The sequence below is a fragment of the Colletotrichum fioriniae genome, assembly GCF_027942845.1.
Source record: "Colletotrichum fioriniae strain IMI 355084 chromosome Unknown scaffold_1, whole genome shotgun sequence".
Classification (NCBI taxonomy): domain Eukaryota; kingdom Fungi; phylum Ascomycota; class Sordariomycetes; order Glomerellales; family Glomerellaceae; genus Colletotrichum; species Colletotrichum fioriniae.
The window spans coordinates 158363-178246 of record NW_027076837.1 but is presented as its reverse complement, the minus strand read 5'-3'; the positions used below and the strand labels follow the sequence as shown (position 1 = coordinate 178246).

The following is a 19884-nucleotide window of genomic DNA, read 5'->3' as shown; positions in this document are numbered from 1 at the left end:
GAGAATGGTATCTTGGCAAGCATTAGAGATACACCGCCAAGAGAGCGACGATAAGTCGCAAAAACCGAAGAAAGAGATGGTGGGTTGGGAAGGGGGGAAAAGATTAATCCTGACCTTGCTCGCCGTGATGGCGGATAGCCGATGTCGCATGTGGGTTCAAAGTAATGACTACCCGAGTTAGTTGAAGAAGACGTGGCAGTAAACGAGACATAAGACCATGCGATAGGACAGGGTTAATGGGATCATGACAAGCACGACTTGAGCCTTGTTACTCTATGACCAGCAACACAGTTTACGGTTGCGACGCTGCCTTATGGCGGGCATGTTGGCGGTCCGGGCAGGTCGCGGCAGCTGGGAAAAGCGGCGGGAAAGGCGCTGCGTGATGCCAGAGCAGATCACGCACGAATACAGAGAAAGAGAGAGGAATCCTGGTGCTCGTACTGGCAGGGGAAACGGCATCCTAGACCAAGTTGGACTTACCAGAGGCGCAGAGCTTATCGCTTTTGCTGACAACGGCATCGGCCTCGTTGGCAGAAGCGGGATTCAGAGTTGCATCGGAAGGGCGGAGGGTGGTCGCTTTGGTGACGGATACCGAGGAGGAAACAATCATGGGTATCAGGTCGTTGATGAGTGGGATCAGGGACGCCATGGTGTGTCTGTCGGCTGTCCTGCGAGGCAGCAAGCCTGAGCAAGGGGCGCGCGCGCGAGAGAGCGGGTTTCCAATATCCCGGCGGTTCCTTGGTCTGCTGGCGTGCTCCGTTGTGATCTGTGCCGGTCTCGGCTGGTCCGCCCGCGGAGAGGGGAATGAAGGCTAGATGACCGTAGTTGGGTGTTCCGCTTGGTGAGGAGCGAGATCTGAGTCGAGTATCCGTAGTGTTGTAGGATATTGGGTGATGGTGAAGACAACCTTCCACTGGCGGGCGGAAGCTATTACCAAGTAGGAAGGAGACGTCGGACGGATCACTAGGTGAGGTGGGAACTAGGGGGAGCTCCGGCAGTGGATTGAGCAAGTATGTACGGCGCAACGTCTGGATATTTCCGTATAGCAAGGCGAAAGGTGAGGTAGTATCAACAACGTTCTGAGGATATGGTATAGGCGCATAGGTTGATGCGGATACCTATTCTGCCGTGGTCGTATGTTGTGGTTCGTTGAAATTAAGTTGAATCTTGTTTTGCGAAAATTGTAACATCCGTATTGGTTAAAAATGCGGTTAATCGAAGCGAGATCCAGCGATGGAACCGAAAGTCTGGTGAATTCGTGGTGACGGGTAGCTGTGGTTGTGTTGTTGGTGGTAAATCAAGGGTTAATGTCTCCCGAGTCCTCAGGTTGATGGAGTTGGTGGTCCCTGCAATGAGCGAGAAATGGAGGAAGAGGAAGGAGGGGACGAGAGACCACTTACCTACCTAATTGGGTAGGAGGGCTAGTAGAACTGTTTTGGAGACTATGTCATCTAACTACATATATCTATAAGGTAGGCACCACCCTAAAGTAGAAACACGAAGAAAGAGGGAAAGAGATCATTTGGAAGACGTGCAATTGAAGCCTGGAATACCTTACTCCCATCAACTAGATTTACGACACAGCCAATGAAAGCACATTGCTGGCTCGCCGCAAAGGTTCCTGTCCGACAAGCCTTGGCTGGGACTTTTTGAAGCAATGTGGATTCAATCGAGACCAGATAGGCCAGTTATTATAGGTCAGATTGTTCAGGCCCTTTTGCGGCGAGATGTACGGATAATGTGAGAGCAAGTTGGAGAGAGCATGGCACGCTCTTGGCTTGGCCAATGTGATGATGCCTTGGCCGTTGGACAAGCCGCAAAAGATGCGCGCAGAACTGGGGGGGGGGGGGGTTCTCTCTCTCTGCTCCAGACCTAGTAATCATCTGTTGCAGTCTTTGGGTATAGCAATTTCCTCTAGGTAAAGGTGGGTTGAAGCCAATTTGAGTTCTAGGCTCATGAATGGTCGGAACAAACAGCGACGATCTCCTGCAATGCGCCGGACAGCCGAAGGGATGAGTGTAGCCGTACTTTATGTAGCTGGTAGTTGGCGCAGGTATCAAGGTAGTTGAGCGAGGTGGACACGCAAACATGACAGATACTCCTGAGTTAGGTGGCCCTGATTCATGCCATGACCAGCCTCGCTTAGGGCCCAAAGTCAAGGTGCTTGCTTATCTTGGTCCGACATCAAGGTAGGTACTCTGGAATCATAGGTAAGGTGGAATCGTCGCTGGTTGGGTAGAAAGGCGATGGCGTTATTGATCCGGGCTCTCATGGATGGAAGCCGGATGGAAGGTGACGGGAGGTGTCTTATCTTGTCTCCTGTCACCCGATAAGCGACAGACCCTAAAGTCACTGACCTCATCCCAAATACCTAAGGTAAGGTACCTAGGCACAAGGTAGGTACTTGAACCTTAGTCAGCAAACAGCTCCTTCGTCCCCGCAATCCGCTTCCATTCCGGTTCCGGTTCTCGGTACCTGAGGTGCCTGACCCTTGACAGTGCACCACAGCCCACTGCACTTCACCTTTCCAACGCACAAGGATCAGGACGCGACTCGATGGCCATGCTTGAGCCTTGGCTCCCCTTTGCGGCACAGCATGCTGGGCTACCTACCTAGCTGCACTGCTGCAATAATCCTCACACGGTCACCGACATATCCCTACCTTACCTCACTCGAGCACCTCATGAGACGAGATGCAAGAGCAGAGCAAGCTTGCCTGCGCTAGCTAGCTGGCCGAGATGCTGCAGCAACACGCATGCACCACCGGCGTGGCAGGCACAGTAATATCCGCATCTATTCTTGGACTTCCACCTCGACGGTTAAACCACAATGGCACTAATGGATAGTCATCCTACCTGGAAAACAAACTTACCAGTACCTTAGACACATCAACGTCGTTGGCAACGGACGAACCCCCTTCCTTTTCCGGGCACAACATTCCACTCATCCTTCAAGTTTTCCCCCCGTCCAGGCTCCAGTCACCGATTGGCGCTGCATTAGTCCTATGGCCCAGGGACGGCGATGGCGGCATACCTTGCTCGAACCAAGGCCCTTTTGTCTGTTTCGGTCCTATATCCGCCTGCACCACCGACCCTGACCTGGAACTGGAATCTGAACCTGGTCCCGACCAACCTTACCGCAACGTCCTCTCGAGTCCTCGACATCCATCATCTGTCTCGGCACATCCAGCCGCATGCTGTCGCATACACCTGCGGAATCTAGATCCATCTATCCATCCTCTCCGGCACGCGACTGCTCATGGTTGGTGGTTCCAAGCATCTAAACCGCTAGCCAGCTCTATTGACACTACCAAGTATCCATCCCTACACCCACTACGCCAAACTCTCTGCCCCGCCTCGGCTGTTGTTGCCGCTGCTACATACCTACCACCGCTACTGCTGTCGACCGTACTGTCATCGCTGCTTTCCATCATCCCCGGCTTGAGCCTGGGGTGGATTAGCTATGCGCCGTAACCGGGGGTCGCAAAGAGGAACTTCTGGCCCGTCCGCGACCGCAACCAAAAAGTTCATGCTATTGTTGCATACACGCACGCACCCGACACACCCTCACCCCGGCTGGTCGGAGACGTGGAGACCAAACCTGGAGTCATGACCCCAACATTGCGAGCACTGACGACTCCTATATGCACCACCCTTGGGCGACCCGAACCTCCGTGATACCTTGAACTCCTGCTGGAATCGTTGAGACATCGACACATTTTGACACATGCTGCAAGCAGCGCCAATATTACATCACCCCGAAGCGTTCTCGTCCGCAACATTGCTTTCTAGCCCGAACAATTACCCCTGCCGCTGCATACTTGCATGCAGCCACTCGCCAAACCTCCGTGACAGAGTATTGGATCGCCCAACAAGCCACCACAAGAACAGTTCGTCCCCCTTTCACAGCCAGGAGCCCTCGGAACGGTGTTCAACGTTGCACTTCTTTCCTCTGAAGAGGCATGGATACGACTTGCGAAATGGCTACGAGTCCCCCCTCGCCCTCCACCTCCGCCGCGGATTCGGATGCGCCAACTCACGACACCATGTCAACCGCCAGCGGTAGCAATTACGGCGGCATCGACCCCGAAGTTGAGGAAAATCTCTACATATTACCCTACGTATCTGAAGAGGGACTACGCAGCGATGCCACAGATCACCGTAAAACGATTGGAAGCTCTAGGGACGACTATTATCCCCTTCCGTCTGACTTCAACATTGCCGCCTCCGGTAGTATGTCCTCCATACTTGTTTGATCTCTGGAAAACCCGACTGACCCGTCTTTACTGTGCTAGCTTTGCCTTCTCTGCCCTCAGACAACAATTGCCGCCTGCTCGCGCTTCCTTCCGAACTCATCGATGCGATCTTGGCCTACTTGCCTCCCTGCGACCTGGCGATCGTAGCGGAGACCTGCCGAACCCTTCACGCCCATGCTGCGTCCGATATCCACTGGTACCAAAGGGTGCAAGCCAATGTGCCTGGAGAGAAGGTTACGACTCCTTATCCATGCCGCACATACCGCGAACTCTACGCCGCACACGACCCAAGATGGTTTCTACCAAAGTACAAGATTTGGTTCTGCGATCGCGACCTTATGGGCAAGATGATGATCATCAGATACGACCAGCGGAGGGGTTGTATTGAAGGATATCAGTTGTTGGCTGTCAGCAATCGGACTACGTATCAGCACTGGCCCGCCGACCACAGTGTGATTATACACGCCTTCGAACCTCAGGTCAAACTCCATCTGGACAAGCCGGTACTTCAATTCCATGCTCGCCGCCCAGCCGAAGACGAGGGACTATTGGGCAGTTTGGGTCGACGATTTCTGCCCGAGGTACCGATGTCAATTCACGACCCGATGGACGCCATGTTTTGTAACTTTATGATGGCTCGCCCTCTGGACGCTGCAACGGCTACATCAAGAATGGACGGTGTGTTTCCTTATGGAAATGTCTGGCCTCCACCGGCCATTCCTGCCCGTCACAGAGTGTCCGGTGTGATCTCTGGTTTGGACGGCGATGACCTTGCCCCTGGCGACCAACCGACGAGAAGAGCTGAAGCCTCGGACCAGGCCTTCCGGATTCGGCAATGGATGGAGATGGCTGGGTCCCCGACACCGGGACTTTTCCTTGGGCCTGGGCCTGTGGGCATCATCCAAGCTATTCAAGCCAACATGGGAATGGGTACTCCTGGTGTTACCGGCGTGCGCATTGGCGAAGAAGTAATTACGTATTCAACCCTCGATCCTGTTGTCTACACACCAACGGAGCTCAAGCCATGGCGAGGTGTCTGGGTTGGAGATTACAGTGGGCATGGGTGCGAATTCCTGTTGATCAACCAGCCCGATGACGAAGAAGTGTCGGATGAGGAACTCGGTCTTGTCCGTGGCTCTGACGAATCAGAGTCGGAGTGGACGAAGCGCCGTATCGACGCAAGAGTCTACCGAGGTCGTCTTGAAGCAATCAAACTCACTGGCGATCCGAATGTTCCGCGAGGGGAGTACACTTTCGTTGCGGACGATTTGGGCGAGGCTGGATTCGTTGGAGTCGCTCAAGAGCCACCGTTTCAGGGTACACGAGTTGTCAGGAGTAAAGGCCATGTCGCTGGAACGGGCTTCTTAGATGGTGTGTGACCTTGCCCAAAGATAAGATTCGAACGTGCGCTTACTATTCTTCTCTAGACAAGTATATCGAGTCTCAACTTATGCTGGTTTCCCACGACCGACTTGCTCAGTACTGGGTCGGATTTGGACATATCAGCTTCTTTGAGAGAGTTAATATTGACGAATTTGTGGCTCCATGAGCTGTAAGGTTGAGATGCTGCTAGGCCTCGACTGTTGGTAAGAGGACAGGCTTCCTCCGCGTCAACTTGGGTGGTTATCTGATCAGCTCGAGCTCGAATTTCATATTCTGGAAGACAAGGATTTTATCAAAGACATTGTAATGTAGATATGTACTTTCGATGAGTTACGGCTGAGGATCGATTGAGTTACCCATGCAGCTAGCAATACCATTGTCATCAAGAGTCTTCCCTGGACCATATGTTGTCGACGTTGATGAACCATGCTGATATGTTCCTCTTCAGAATTGACGAAGTGAACGTGTACTAGCTCTTACCGCATCATGCAAAAAGCCTACTGGTTTGATTCCCATCATTCTTCACCAAGCCATCAGCTACGCTACACCCGTGTCAACTTCCAATTTTGACGTCTTTCCTATGCTTTCCCGCTCGGCTTCTCGAAAGAAATCACAGCATATCGGAAAGTCCCATTGGCATACCCGCGTCTCATGGCGCGGAAGGACTGCAAGAATGCAATGCCGTCACGGCCCTGACTAAAGGCAAAGGCCCACAGAGAAGGGTTTTGGACGAGAGTCCATGTAATGTCCCTAGAACAAGTGTTACTCGCGGTCACGTCTGATGGTTTGACATCGCATGACCCAACTTACCAAGTCCTGCTCACTTCCTTGCTGATATCCTTTGGGCCCGCGAGCAATGAAAGCCCGGCGCCCTTTGCGAAATCGACGTAGCCCTGCTGAGTGCAAAGCGGCGGGAGAAGCATGCCGTCTGATAATGAAGCCAGTCAATATTCAGTCTCTTCCCCCTGCCCCGCTAAGGGTAAGATACGAGATGGGCCCTGGAAAGGGACAACAAACTGGCCAACATACCTTCAATTGGCTTGAGATCATTCGCAAACTCCGTCTCGGTGACATTCTCAGCCTTGAACCAATCCGCCAAGGCCAGCTTCCCGCCGGGCTTGAGAACCTTGAACGCGTTCTCAAAGAAGAGCGCCTTGTTGGGGAAATGGCTCAGCGCCTCGCTGATCCACACGGCGTCGAAAGAAGCGCTCTGTCCAGCGAAAAAATCACCCATCTTTTCGGCGTCGAGCTCGATGAAGCGGATCCTGCCGCGGCCGAGCGGGACGAAGCCATCGGCGTCGGCTTTAATTTCTTTTGCCTTGTCGGATGTTTCTGACGCAGGCGCAGCAGCAGCAGCAGCAGCAGAAGATGCCTGCTTTTCCGCCTCGGCCTTTGTGAGCCTGTTGGCGATCTCGACCTGTTTGGTGGAGATGGTGATGCCCGTGACGGAACAGCCGAGGGTCGAGGCGAGGTAGCGCGAGGTGCCGCCAATGCCGCAGCCGACGTCGAGGACGTTGCTGTTCTCGCCGACGCCGGAGAGCTGGAGGAGGAGCTGGATGAGCTTTACCTGGGCCTGTTCCTTTGTTTCGGAGCCGTCTTCCCAGTAGCCGTGGTGGATGTGTTCACCCCTGCGGCACGGGGGGCAAAGTCAGCTTTAGACGCAAGATGGTCCATATTATACTGAGCTCAATAGAGGGACAGATGAGGGCACAGACTGGATACAGTCTATCAAGAGGGTGAAAGGGCGCTGTGCCTCAATTGCACGTCACAAAGCGCGCGCACGGTGGATGAGAGAGAGACAGGACCAGTGATGGCTTACCAAAGACTCAAGTAGTAGTCACTCGCGAGGTCATAGTGAAGCTTGATTCTGTCCTTGAGAGCCTGCATGGTCGAGTGAGCCAGGCCCATAGGGGTGTCATACTGCTTGCTGAGCTCCGTGTTGGAGGTGTCCACTGCAGCAGCCATATTGTCGTCGATGCAGGACTAAGTAGATGCAAAGCAAGTAAAAAAAAACGAAGTCAATCACAATATAATTGAGGACTGGTGTAACTTTGATTGATTTTCAAAAGAGATGGATTGGCAGTCGGAATTGACCAGAAATGGATAGCTGTTTTGGTGGCTCCGGGAGCTTAGTATCAATCAGACGGCGGGAGCTTCTAAGCCAGTAGGAGCATTGAGGTATTAGGAACAGAGGAATAGGCCACACATTCTTCTCCGAGACAAGATGGTTGGGAAACCCCGCGTGCAGCTACTACTAAGGTAAGGTATGGGAAATAAGGTAGGGTGCTCGTATTCGGAGGCCGAGGCAGGAAACAGTCAGCACCTCCAGCGACCTAAGTTACCTTGCGCAGACAATGTTGAGCCGCCGGCGCTGGAGTTGCACCGCACCAGCACCGTTACTGTGACTCTGCGAGAGACGTCATGTTTTCGTTGGGTGAAACGTGAAAGCCAAAACGTCCACCCGCATGAACATCGAACCTTGCGGTTACTATTGCCTTATGTAATAATATTGTTGGTTGGATTGACACCAGCCACATACACCAGCCACATCTATTGGTTTTCGTCAAATCACGTGATATATAGCCACATAGTCCAAAAATAGCAGGACTGGCTCTGCCCAGCCACCTTGACCGCGACCACTGCCACGACAACAGCGGCACATGTCGCAGTGTGGCAGTGCCAATGCTCAGCATCAGTGCCGGGTCCCGGGGTGGGGCCGGGTGGACCCCTTTTCATCTGCCAGCACCAGCAGCAGTCAGGCACAGCAGGGCCTTTCAAAGTTGGTTCAGATCCCAGGCCATCCAAGGCGCGTCCCCCAGCCAAGCTTGTCTGTCCGTGCTTGGGGAATTACTGGAGTTCAGATGAGAGGCCGACCACAAGAAAGACCACCCACCACCTGTGACCTGAACAAACCTGACAAGCCTGGGAAGGAGACAAGAAAAAAGAGGAGAAACAGGGGGAATGCGGCCCAGCCTCAGCCCAGCCCACCACCTCCACGTAAGCCCTGCAACTTGCACCGGCTTGTTTACGTATCTGTCGTAATACACAGGCATTTCGTATGATCGGATTGCCAAGTACGAATTCCCTGTGATTATACATAAAGGAAACTCTCGCTTCTAACAGGATAGCCTCTTTCTATCCTTTTCTTGAGTTTACTCACTCGCTCTCACTAAATCACCACACCCAGTCTGTCGCTATTGATACAAACCCCAACAAACCACAACTTCACCATGGCCCCCGTCCCTCCAACAACGGCCAGGCAGAGCCTCGCTCGCGCCGGTGCCATCGCAAACCAAGTCTGGAAGAGAGCCGCCGTCGTCGTCCTCCCCGAAGTCGCCCGCGCAACGACCAAGCACGCCCTCGCCCGCCGCGATCTCACCGTCAACCACACTCAGGCCGTCACCCTGGGCGTCATCGGCGCCTACGCCGTCATTATCGCCATCCTCTGGAACGTTCCCTTTTTGCGCCAGGTCCTCTGGCCCTTCAAGATGCTCGTCATCGCCTTTCACGAATTCGGCCACGCCATCACCGCTTGCTGTACCGGCGGCAAGGTCCTTTCCATCACCCTCGACCCCAACGAGGGCGGTGCCACACTCATGAAGGGCGGCAAGCAGGCCATCACCCTCCCCGCTGGCTATCTCGGTTCATCGCTCATCGGCGGGCTGCTCATCTTTTGCGGCTTCAACATCAACGCGTCCAAGATTGCCTCCATGGTTCTTGGCGTATGTTTCTTGTTGACTCTTTGGTGGGGAAAGCGGGACTGGCTCACGATTCTCACTGTTCTTCTCGCTGTCGGTCTGCTGGTTGCGGCGTGGTTCATCTCTCACGCTCAAGCTCTTAGATTCGTTGTTGTAAGTCAAGCCTGCCATCTCATCTTTTTTTTTTCTTTATGCATAGTGAGAAATCAGTGAGATTCTAACAAATTGGTAGCTCTTCATTGGAGTCATGAGCTCACTCTACTCCGTGTGGGATATCTGCGACGATCTCATCATGCGCAAGGTCAACAGCTCCGACGCGAGCGTCTTTGCTCAACGCTACGGCGGATCCTCTCGCTGCTGGGGTCTCATTTGGTCCTTCATCAGCGTCGCCTTCATGGCCGTCGCCATTGTCGCAGGTCTCGCCGCCTTCCCTCAATCGTTTTCCGAACAGGAGAGTGACTCCAAGAACTTCTTGCCCACGAGATGAGGCAATGATCAGGGGTAGGAGGTTTTTCCTCGGGCTTCCTCTATTCTCAGAGGTTGGGATTGCATGGCCGATAGACTCAACCTTCACGGGTTTTTGGTGGTCAAAGTTGAGGCATCCCGCGAGCTCTGCTACGAATTATGACCGTAACGAACGATATCCAACAGACGCGCGACGCGTTGTACCGACGAAGCTGATTTTTTATTTTTATGCTTTTTTCCCCTTCGACGATCCGTTCGGCGACGCCGACTGCGTCCCCGCGGGATGCGTCGTGGGCAGACGTAATGGCATTCGCCCACATCCCGGTTTTTTTTTGGGTGGATACGTGACGACGATTTGCCATTGAGAATCGACCGTTCTTGGCGGCTTACATAGCATTGGCAACGACAGCTCTTGGAACAGGGCTATCTGTCATATGTGGTAGTGCCTTTTCACGGCGACGGTTCAAGGCGTACTGGCGTTTCGAATGGTGGGAAATTGTGATCAGACGGGAACTTCACGTCATGCTGTTCTACGGAAGGTCGGTTCTTAGGATAGCGTCAACAGCGGTAACAGAGACTGGAAATAAGTCTATGATTGCTGATGTATGTCTTCTACGTAGCAATGTAATGTGTTGTACAACAAGACTCGTTAGATAACCGACGAAGCACGTTGGCAACTGACACATGCCTTCTTGCCCCATGCAGTAGTGAACTTGTATTTACTGCTATCTTTATTGTAAGAGAGGCCAATGACGGACCTTTTTGCAACACTAACCCTTCAATCTCACCGACATTTTTCGCTATCGTCGCCCTCTATACTCAACTACATCTAACAGCTCTGCCATTTGAAAACGAGGGACTCCGTGACGGGAGAAGTAGCACCATCCTTGCGTTCCTTGCCAAAGACAACCAAACCCCCGCCTTGGGAGATGATGCGGAAAGTCACGTTCAGTATCCCGACGTAGCCATCGCCACCAGTACAAGGAGAAGCCGAGTTCACACGCTGAGCCACGTCCACATTCCGGAAGACAGCCGTGGAGCCAGACGCCGTGCTCGTAGACTTGGTAACCTTTTTTCAACCAGGTCAGCAAATTTTTTTTCTGTCCGGCACCCAATAAGCATGTACAATAAACTCACAGTATCAGAGGCAGTCTCAGACCAATACGCTGTCGTGTAGAAGTCGACCTTTGTATTGGAACTCAGGTGAAGACCCCCGCTGAGCGTAGCATCCTGCAGGAGCAAAGCCTTGCCGGACTCGCCTTCGTCGATGAGCAGATGCACCTGGCAGCTCGTCATCTGTCCCGTGGCTAGAGTCTCGCTGAAGTCGGGGAGGGCGATGGTCAGGTCGTCCAGGCCGCCGGACCAAGTCAGCCTGTCGCTCTGGGGACAGGCCGGTCCGCTGTGGGTGACGCTTTTGATGCGGAGAGCGGCTGCGGAGCCGATTATGGCCAAGAGAAGGGCGGCGGATCGGAGCATGGTGGCTTTTAATGAATTGCCAAGCTTAAGGAATATGAGTTTTATCGGACAACTACCAGTGAGGAAATTTGTGCCGCTGTGACCAAGCCTGTTAGATGGCATGTATCTTGCGAGAGGCCCTTTTTATAGCCAGTCCCAACACCTCTTCATGCATCGGCCACCCGGCAGATACCACCCGGCAGAGACTTGCCACATACAATACAATTAGTTGATCTCTCAATTAATGTAGCGGTCAGAGGCCTTAAAGAGATTGAAGGTCGCTTTATACGGTGGCGATGCGTCCGCTAGCACCGGGTAATTAGGTACATACTTAGCAAATGAGCATATAAGTGACCCTTCAGGCTGTTTGCAAAAGTTTGGGTGCATAGCCACTTAGTGCAAGAGAACAAGCCTAAGCAGAAGCCACAGTGTCGTATCAATATAGAGATTCGAACCCATTGGGGTCTCGAGCGTTCATTCCTGCCTGTCACCATTTACTACTATACCGTGCATCTCTCGGAGGCAACTTCCAAAGACTTCCGTCGCTGAAACCACAATCATTAGCTTCAATAGAAGCAGCTTGTCATGGATTCGATGCACTCAGCTCCTTTCCCCTTTTTCCTGGCTGTGATAGGCGTAACTTCCACACGCGACGCTGCATCTTTCATCCGAATACACGAAAAGGGTATATCACCCTGCTCAACTCCATTCCCGTCACCAGCAAGCAGGAGTCCGTCTAGGTCGGCGGTTCAGGTCAAGCTTGGCTGGATGGTGGAATGGTTAAAAGGTCAACAGTCAATTATCACCCTACAGTCTACCTCGACAGGCTCCGAGTTCGAATTCGCATACAATCTCAGCATGAGCACCATAATATCGCCAAGAGATGTAGCCACACCGGTGGTGAACTCCTTTTGCTTGAACTTTTTTATCACATGCTATTGACACTGATCTGTTGAAGCCAAAGCCAGGACGATGGTTGAAATTTGCATAGGATTCATGTTAGCCGTCGCTTGAGTCGTCTTTCGAATCAGTAATGCGTGCAGAGGCCGAAGGACCACTTCAGTGTCGTACTTACTCAAGTGACTTAATGTTTGGCTGGCGCCGGTAGCTGGTAGTCACTAGACGCTCTAGTAAGGTACATGGGACAGACCTCCGGCATATCCGTCCGTCGGCCGTGACGGCCCCACCTACCGACACCGTCCTCCGACCTCTCTCTGTCCTGGAACAGTCCGACCTCATATGTTGCGGCTTCTTCCAATTGACGTAAATTCTTTCCAAGGCGCCGTTCGGCGTTCTAGGTCCTTAAAATACTTGATATAAGCCTGTGTCCTATGGATCATGAAACTCCATAGCAAAGACATCCCGTGATGTGTCAATCTTCGTCATCCACAAGACCCAGAATGAATGTTGCACACGGAGTCGTTAGATATTAAGATCCTTCGACTCCCCGTACTGTTTATGTAGCCTACGGAAGCTTTTCGTACTTTGGCAGCACCAAAGAAAGCCACCCTCCTTGCTGGGAACTTGGCCACAGTCTCTCCTGCTCTGCTGTTCAATATCTAGATGGCCCAGAGAAGTCAAAGATCCAAACACTATGCTGAAATGTAGATAAGACAGATACAAAGGCTGCGACACTAATTGTCTAGATGTCAGAGAACTGAAACTGTTCAGCATGTCAGCAACTGGTTGGAGAGGAAGTGGTTTCACCAAAGTACCAAGATCCAGGCCGAAGCCAAGGTGGAAGCTGTCTCTGTCGGCGATGTGAACACACACGACAAACCTGAGTTGTTATAGCTATCTGAACAGAAAGACCAAGAAGAGACCAGTTTGGCTTATCCAGCGCCGGCTACGACGATGAGAACATTACTAAGATAGTCGGACAACAATGATCCTTGATCTAGTCGCATTGCTGTATTCATCCATCGTGTCTCAGGTACATCGTATACTCATTCCGGTCTTTAGGTGAAGTATCGTTGTAACATGCGTGTGTCCCAAGTCGAACAAGTTGTACCAACGTGGAGGAAAACCTGGCAATACACCAGGCCTAGTAGAACGCCCGTGCAGAACCGCCCAAGAACCTGCGGCAGGCTTTGGAGAATGGAACTAAGTATCTCGAGTGTCTCAATATCTACAGTTTCATGATATCACAAGAACAGCTTTTTAACTCTCAAGTAAGTTTGAATGAGACCTGGAGGCCTCGTCCTCTCCACGAGTCGCCCCCACGGCCGGAGAAACGGAAAGGCAGCGGTTCGTCCCACAGTCCAGCTTGTCAAACTCACATTTGCATGACGTGCTTCAATCGGCAAGTTCCAGGCTCCAGTAGTATAGTACTAGTACCATGTAGTATGAACCCGTCACACGGGGAATCGAGGGGTGAAGGGGGAATGTCCAACAGCCTGTCAAACATCAAGTTTGCCCTGATCTCGCAGACAATCACAGATCCACTGCCTCAAACGCAAGCTTACCCCTTGTTACCCTGTTCCCGTTTAAGTCAAATCTTGGCATCGATATCTCCTCATTTAGTCGACTTCTTAACCCCAGGTTTTCCCCAAGTTTCCCCCCAACCTCCCCAAGTCTCGGGGGAAAGGATGTTGAGGCCAAGGGTATTGGCAGACTCCGCCCCCTTCTTCGAGACCAAGGCCAAGGCTTTGCCATAAGAGGGAAGAGGGGAAGCTGTCAGTCTACTAGAGGCAGATTTGAAAGCGATTCTGGGGTCTTGAGTATCATCTTGCTTTTGAGAGAGCTATCCTGTAAGTGGTTCGTCATGAAGACGCAGGTATCATCGAATTCCCGGCAGAGGTCCGATTGAGCATTGATCATAGCATCGTTATTCGTTCAGCTTCATCTTTCTGACAACTCAATCAACACTATACTCGCATTTCACATTTTCAAATGTACCCAATCACAGTGAATGATTTTGCCGTAGATGTGCCTCTATTTTGTTAACCAGCTCTAAGGGGACCTCGAATAAATTGTATCTATACCCTCGAAAGCTCCCATGCTTTCTCTATAGCATATGCATCATCCGCGTATGTGCTGCATTATACAGACATGAACAGCGATTTACTGTGCTAAAAACATTGCATCTAAATAACAGACTCACGGCCCCCTCAAACCGTGTAGCGGAAGAAGGTGGCGTTGTCACCCTTGTGGCGCTCGGCAGCCTTCTCCTCAGCAGTGTATTGGGAAGGATCCTTGTACTCGCGGTCTCGGCGGGCGTTCTCGCGACGGAGGTAGATCGTCATGAAGGTGGAGAGAATCATCGACATGGTCAATGTTGACAGGAGTGTACCGTGGCCAGGGTAGTAGTGAGGCTTGTCCTTGGCCTGGTACAGGAAGCCAGCAATAGCACCACCAAGGTTACCGAAGCCTGCGCCTTATTAGCAATCTTCACTTTATTGAAGAGTGTGGATAGCGGCCGAGACTTACCGACGTGCATGGCAATACCAACACCTCGCTTGACGGAGCCTCCGATGTTGTTGCCGTTCCAAGCGACACCCTGAGGAACGTTGGGGTAGATACCGGAGGCAGCGAAGAAGCAGCCTGCGTACTTCACTCCGTTGCTCTGGGAGGAAAGAAGCATAATAAAGCCGGTCATTCTGTGACCATATTAGTTTGCATTCGTACTTGAGGGATTGAAGCGGGACACATACGCGATGAGGCAGAAGAAGATCATGTAGATACCACGCTGCTTGTGGCGATCGGCCAACCAACCACCACTGATGCAGCACACGCAGGCCACGATATACGGGGGTACGGTCATCAGCTGAGCCGTCTCATTGGTGTAGCCGAGACCACTGACAATGGTGGGGAGGAAGAGAGAATAGGAGTAGAGTGGGGTGTAAATTCCGATGGTGATGAGCTAGAGATGTTTGTCAGTATGTCTGCGCATGTAGAGAAGGACTGTTTGGGCACCGCAACTCACCATGTGGACCCAGATCTTCCAATCCTTCATGGCATCTTTAAAGTAAACCATGCTGAACTCGTCAGCAAGAGCAGATCGGTCCTGCTCAAGACGACGAGTGACCTCTTCCTTCTCAGCAACAGTGAGGAACTTGGCAGTGGCAGGATAGTCGTTCATGACGAAGAAGGCGGCGATGGCTGTTCGGGGGGAGGCTACGTTAGTATCGAGCCAGTGATTTCACATGAGGCCATGGAATCTTCACTTACCGACAGCGAGAGTGAGAATACCCTCAAGGATAAAAATCCAAGCCCAGCCAGGTCTACCTCCGATACCTCTCATCTCAACAATACCTCTGGCGAGAAGGCCTCCGAAGGCACCAGCAGCTGTAGCGGCAGAGAAAAAGATGGCCATGCGAAGACCGCACTCATGACGTCGGTACCACATGGTAATGCTGGAAATAGAGGGGTTAGATTCCTGGGGAAACCAGTTCGCCCGAGACGGGGGACACTCACTAGTAGGTGATACCGGGGAAGAGACCACCCTCAGCAAGACCAAGAGCCATGCGAGCAGCCAAGAGTCCGGCGTAGTTATGAACGAGGCCCATGAGGGTACAGCAAATACCCCAGGCGACCATGATGCAGGGGATCCAGATTGAAGGGCGGAAGCGCTTCATGGCCAAATTGGAGGGAATCTCGGCAGCGACATACCAGGGGAAGAAGACTGAGAGAGCGACGTTGTAGTCGAGGCCCTGCATGCCCAGGTCCTTCTCGAGCCCTGCGAGACGAGCATTGCCAATGTTGGTGCGGTCCAGGAAGGACAGCAGGTATAGCAAGGCAAGGAAAGGAATCAGAGTCCAGTCGATCTTGCGTAGAAGTCTTTTGGTAGCAGCCTGGTCGAAGCCGGCTCTGTCGGGGTCGCTGGCGTACTCAACCTCGATTGAGGGGTCGACGGCAGCGCCGTTCTTGATATCCTTTTCGGAAGTCGACATGTTGGCGGTTGGCGATTGGCGATCAAGTCGGGGAAGGGGGAGGAGTCGGAAGAGCGAAAGTCAATGGGACGGATGAGACTCCGGTCGAAGAGTGACTTATAACCCAAATTCTCTGGAAACCACCTTGTGATGTTCAGAGGAATGAGACGAGTTGGCTCAGATTGGTGGTGTTGAGACTAAGCAGCTGACGGCCCAAAAAGTCGATGAGTGTCTCGGATGATAGTAAGAGCTGTGGGTGTAACTCTCAGTAAGACCTTTGTCGGAAGCTAATTCCGGTGGAAATGCACCCTCGGAGGAAACGAGAATAGAGCTGAAGCCGTGTAACTTAGAGCCGTGTAACTTAGAGTAAGCGGTCGAATATGTAGATCGCACGTGGCGTTGGCGAGGGGAGAAACTATCTGAGGCTGAAGCTCGAGATGGGTTCCACGGTGTTTCTGCTGTGAGACTGTAGGTTCGCCACGGGAACTTTATTCCTCTGCACCACACCAAACGGGATGAAATGGCGAGAAGGATGAGGTTCGGAAACGGGAATTGAAGTCAGGGCAAGAGCAACCAGTCGCAGGTGCAGGTGCAGGTGCTTCTCTCTCAGGACGAGGGGTAGCAGGTGCAAGAGCAAGAGCAAGAGAGGCAGGAGCCAGGTATAAGCAAAAAGCAAGAGGCAAGACGAAGTTGATGAGAAACCCCGGGAGCGACTCCCCTCTTTAAACCAATCTCACCAACTCGGGAACCTACCCATCCCCATCCCCTTCCATTGAGAAAATTCAAGACTTTACCTACCCCAATGTGCTTACCTTGGCTTAGCTAGGGGAGGTACTACAACTGGGCAGTCGAATCCAAACCCCAGAGATTTAGGGTCTTGGCGACGAGCGGGTGTGATATCCATGGCGTTTGTGTCTTGTGGAAAAAGAGAGAGCGAGCAGGCAAAAGTACACGAGTACCTCAGATAGAGAGACATAGATACATCCCATACTCTCCATGACAGGGATGGTCTCGGTCTGTCCAATCCTGGTGCTAGGGTACATCAAGGTACCTGGCCTACACCCTCGAACGCCCAGTCCAACGGGAGGCCGCACGACTCACGATAGAAGTACAGGTACTTTACTTCTGAACGTATCTCTCTCAGGTCGCGCACCCATCTCCTTGGATGCAGAAGTAAAGAAAGCATCGCTGCCGTCGCAGTTGCAACTCTGCCGCCTCTAAGGATCCGGATCCTGTCAGCTTGTCCCGTTTTGGATCTGTCCGCCACTGCATTCCATCTGCACGCCCATCCGACACCTTTCTCGCGTTGGTGCAGACGATGCAAATGAGACAGATGCGAAATCAAGCCGAGGCACCCCTATCCTTACACTTACTCCGAACCGAAGCAATCTATCCAAATTTCAGATACTCACACACACTTTACGGATGAAGATACTCACTTCATACTATCGCTGTCAACTTTCTCCTGTCATTACCCATCCTTGTCAATCTGCCTTCTTTCATTCCACGTCCCCATTCTCCCACTCCCGGAGGAGGGACCAACCCGGGGGGCACTTGCCTCCCCCGCATGCCAATTTCAGTCTCCCCGCCTGTCCTCAACTTCGTGACTTTTCTTCCCCCTGTGGTTGCGTCTTTGCCAAGAAGGCTAAGCTGGGGACCCCAACCTCAGCCACCAAACGTAGCTAAGGTAGCGACTCCGGGTGAGTGGATATCAGCCTTAGGTGTCTCTCCTCTTGCTCGTGAGTCTTTCTCTGCGAATGAACCGTCTAGACCAAATAAACCCAACGCTTCCGTGTCTGTACCAAAGTGCTTTGCAGACAGTAGTGGAACAAGCCAATGCATATTACTCCGTACCTTAGTCCGTACCCGTGCCGTCGTTGACAAATTACTACCTTACTCTGTGTTGGTAGACGCCCATCAGCTAGCCCCCGCCTACCTAGGCCCGCGAGTGCGTGCGTAGCACGGCTTGTGCATGCATGTCAGGGCCCATGGTCGACATCCGTACCGTTCTAGCCATGTCGCGGACGGATCAAACAGTTCTCAAATTCTGTCCATTGTCCTGGGTCCTTCCGGGTCCTAGTCGGGGCACAACACTGCCAGCCGGGCCGTTGTCCCCGCGCGATATCGTTATGGATAGTCTCCAATTGAGCTTGGGCTCCGAGTGGAAAATAGAAAGACTCTTCCGATCCGTCAACACAGAAGATCCCACAGGCCAGATTGCGGTCACAACGCAATGAAGATGCGGGCTTCCGAATCCCATTCTCGCCAGCCAACGCCTGAGTGACACAGTAAGCGGCTGACGTGTTCCTAGGAGTGCTCTCCTCTCTTTTCGTGTCTCTCGGTCTCTGGCAGCTCGCCATATGCATTCGCTGTCCGTTCCGCTTACATGTCAGGGGACGATCAGAGGATTTGAATGCTTCTTCCCGGAGAAGGAACTGCCAATACTCCCTTTTCCGTGGTATGGGCGCGGCATACGACAGCCAAGAAGACACTTGCCATACTGCCATGTGCCTTTCCGCAAAGACGGACAGAGTTCCCTCTCATCCTTCAAGCCACAAAGACAGAAGTATCACGACTGAGTGACACAAGCCGTCAGGTGGGAGACAATGGTCGATATTCGTAGCTCGATGGAGGGTTACATGGTGACAAGTTCTCGGATTTACTTGCAGCCACGTGTACGGGAGGGCTAAGAGAAACATTAGCGCCGGTCGAATGGAATATTCCCTTCATCGGTGGCTTCAGAAGGGAGAGATTGGCGTAGAGGGGATGGAGGGGAAGCAAAGGCTTGGAAGGAATTACAAGAGTGTGGTCTAGGGAGAAAGGAAGTGAGGAAAGCACCGCCAAGGTTCAGTATTCTCGGTGGTCCAAGATGGTGGTGAGTGAGTTGGTGGCGCCCCCCGTGCCTTACCACGTACAGAGTAGAGTAGGTAGAGGAGTGTACTCACTGACCCAATGATAGCTCTAGGTTGTTTGCGAGAGGTTGAGGGATAAGGTAAGGTAGTTCAAGTTGGAAAGCTGGCAGCTGGAAGAAATGGATGTGGGAGGTCAAGGTTCGGGCTGACAAGGACCCCCGGACATTCTAGCTGATAGGGGAAGCAAGGCCGGAGGTTGATTGAGCTTCCGACAGCTTGGCACGCGCTAGCTGCTCCGCCACGCAATTGGGTCATGACCGGGCATCCAATCAACTGACACGCGTATCTTCCCCGCTGACTCCGACGAGCAGGCACTTGTTTTGACGAGAATACGGGGTAAACAACGGGGACTTTGGGGAAACCACCGCACTCCATGAGGGACCATCTGTCACTTTGGGGCCTGCTTTCTCTTCTACAGTCTCTTTTAGCCGACAAGCAGGAGAATCAGGTGGCGTCGACGGAATAGAGCGTTCGGCGAAGCAAGAGACGAGGCATGGGCAATGAGATAGGGCCAGGGGGAGGTTGTGGCTGGACACTGAAGCAGCCGAAGAAGGTCGTGTGGCTGATTGGAATCTAGATTGCCGCCTTAATGCACAGTAAGCTCACACAAACTAACCAACAGCACTAGCACCCCGTCCCGTCAGAACAATCAATACCTTAGAAGAAGCCTAAAGTGGGAGAAAAGGCTGGAAGAGTTTCCCTCGGCCCTAGTGGCCAACCTAAATTGGTTGCGATACCTTAACTTCCCAAACCTGCTCACTTGGTGGTTCGCACTAAGCTCCAAGCAAGCAGTGAGAGAGGAGAAGGCTCACATGACTCACCTCGCTGCAAGATACCTTAGGCAA

General features: G+C 52.5%; 6 protein-coding genes across 6 annotated transcripts; 2 read left to right on the top strand and 4 right to left on the bottom strand.

The window, feature by feature from the left end:
- Window positions 1–103: 103 nt before the first annotated feature.
- Window positions 104–649, bottom strand: N0V96_000042 (uncharacterized protein; the record flags this gene model as incomplete). The annotated part of the gene is made up of 2 exons (XM_065755803.1): window positions 104–168; window positions 481–649. 2 exons carry the CDS (start codon window positions 647–649, stop codon window positions 104–106), a joined length of 234 nt encoding a protein of 77 aa, XP_065615043.1.
- Window positions 650–3961: 3312 nt separating this feature from the next.
- N0V96_000041 (uncharacterized protein) lies at window positions 3962–5804 on the top strand (the record flags this gene model as incomplete). Its single annotated transcript, XM_065755802.1, has 3 exons — window positions 3962–4232; window positions 4295–5626; window positions 5683–5804. 3 exons carry the CDS (start codon window positions 3962–3964, stop codon window positions 5802–5804), a joined length of 1725 nt encoding a protein of 574 aa, XP_065615042.1.
- Window positions 5805–6216: 412 nt separating this feature from the next.
- On the bottom strand, window positions 6217–7603 carry N0V96_000040 (uncharacterized protein; the record flags this gene model as incomplete). Its single annotated transcript, XM_053191815.2, has 4 exons — window positions 6217–6334; window positions 6449–6566; window positions 6668–7266; window positions 7458–7603. 4 exons carry the CDS (start codon window positions 7601–7603, stop codon window positions 6217–6219), a joined length of 981 nt encoding a protein of 326 aa, XP_053050899.2.
- Window positions 7604–8868: 1265 nt separating this feature from the next.
- Window positions 8869–9823, top strand: N0V96_000039 (uncharacterized protein; the record flags this gene model as incomplete). Its single annotated transcript, XM_053191816.2, has 2 exons — window positions 8869–9489; window positions 9569–9823. The coding sequence occupies 2 exons, from the start codon at window positions 8869–8871 to the stop codon at window positions 9821–9823; spliced, it is 876 nt and encodes a 291-aa protein (XP_053050900.2).
- Window positions 9824–10630: 807 nt separating this feature from the next.
- On the bottom strand, window positions 10631–11277 carry N0V96_000038 (uncharacterized protein; the record flags this gene model as incomplete). Its single annotated transcript, XM_053191817.1, has 2 exons — window positions 10631–10870; window positions 10939–11277. The coding sequence occupies 2 exons, from the start codon at window positions 11275–11277 to the stop codon at window positions 10631–10633; spliced, it is 579 nt and encodes a 192-aa protein (XP_053050901.1).
- A 3089-nt stretch (window positions 11278–14366) lies between these two features.
- N0V96_000037 (uncharacterized protein) lies at window positions 14367–16148 on the bottom strand (the record flags this gene model as incomplete). Its single annotated transcript, XM_065755801.1, has 6 exons — window positions 14367–14626; window positions 14686–14855; window positions 14910–15118; window positions 15182–15357; window positions 15427–15611; window positions 15673–16148. 6 exons carry the CDS (start codon window positions 16146–16148, stop codon window positions 14367–14369), a joined length of 1476 nt encoding a protein of 491 aa, XP_065615041.1.
- Between the last annotated feature and the right edge of the window lie 3736 nt (window positions 16149–19884).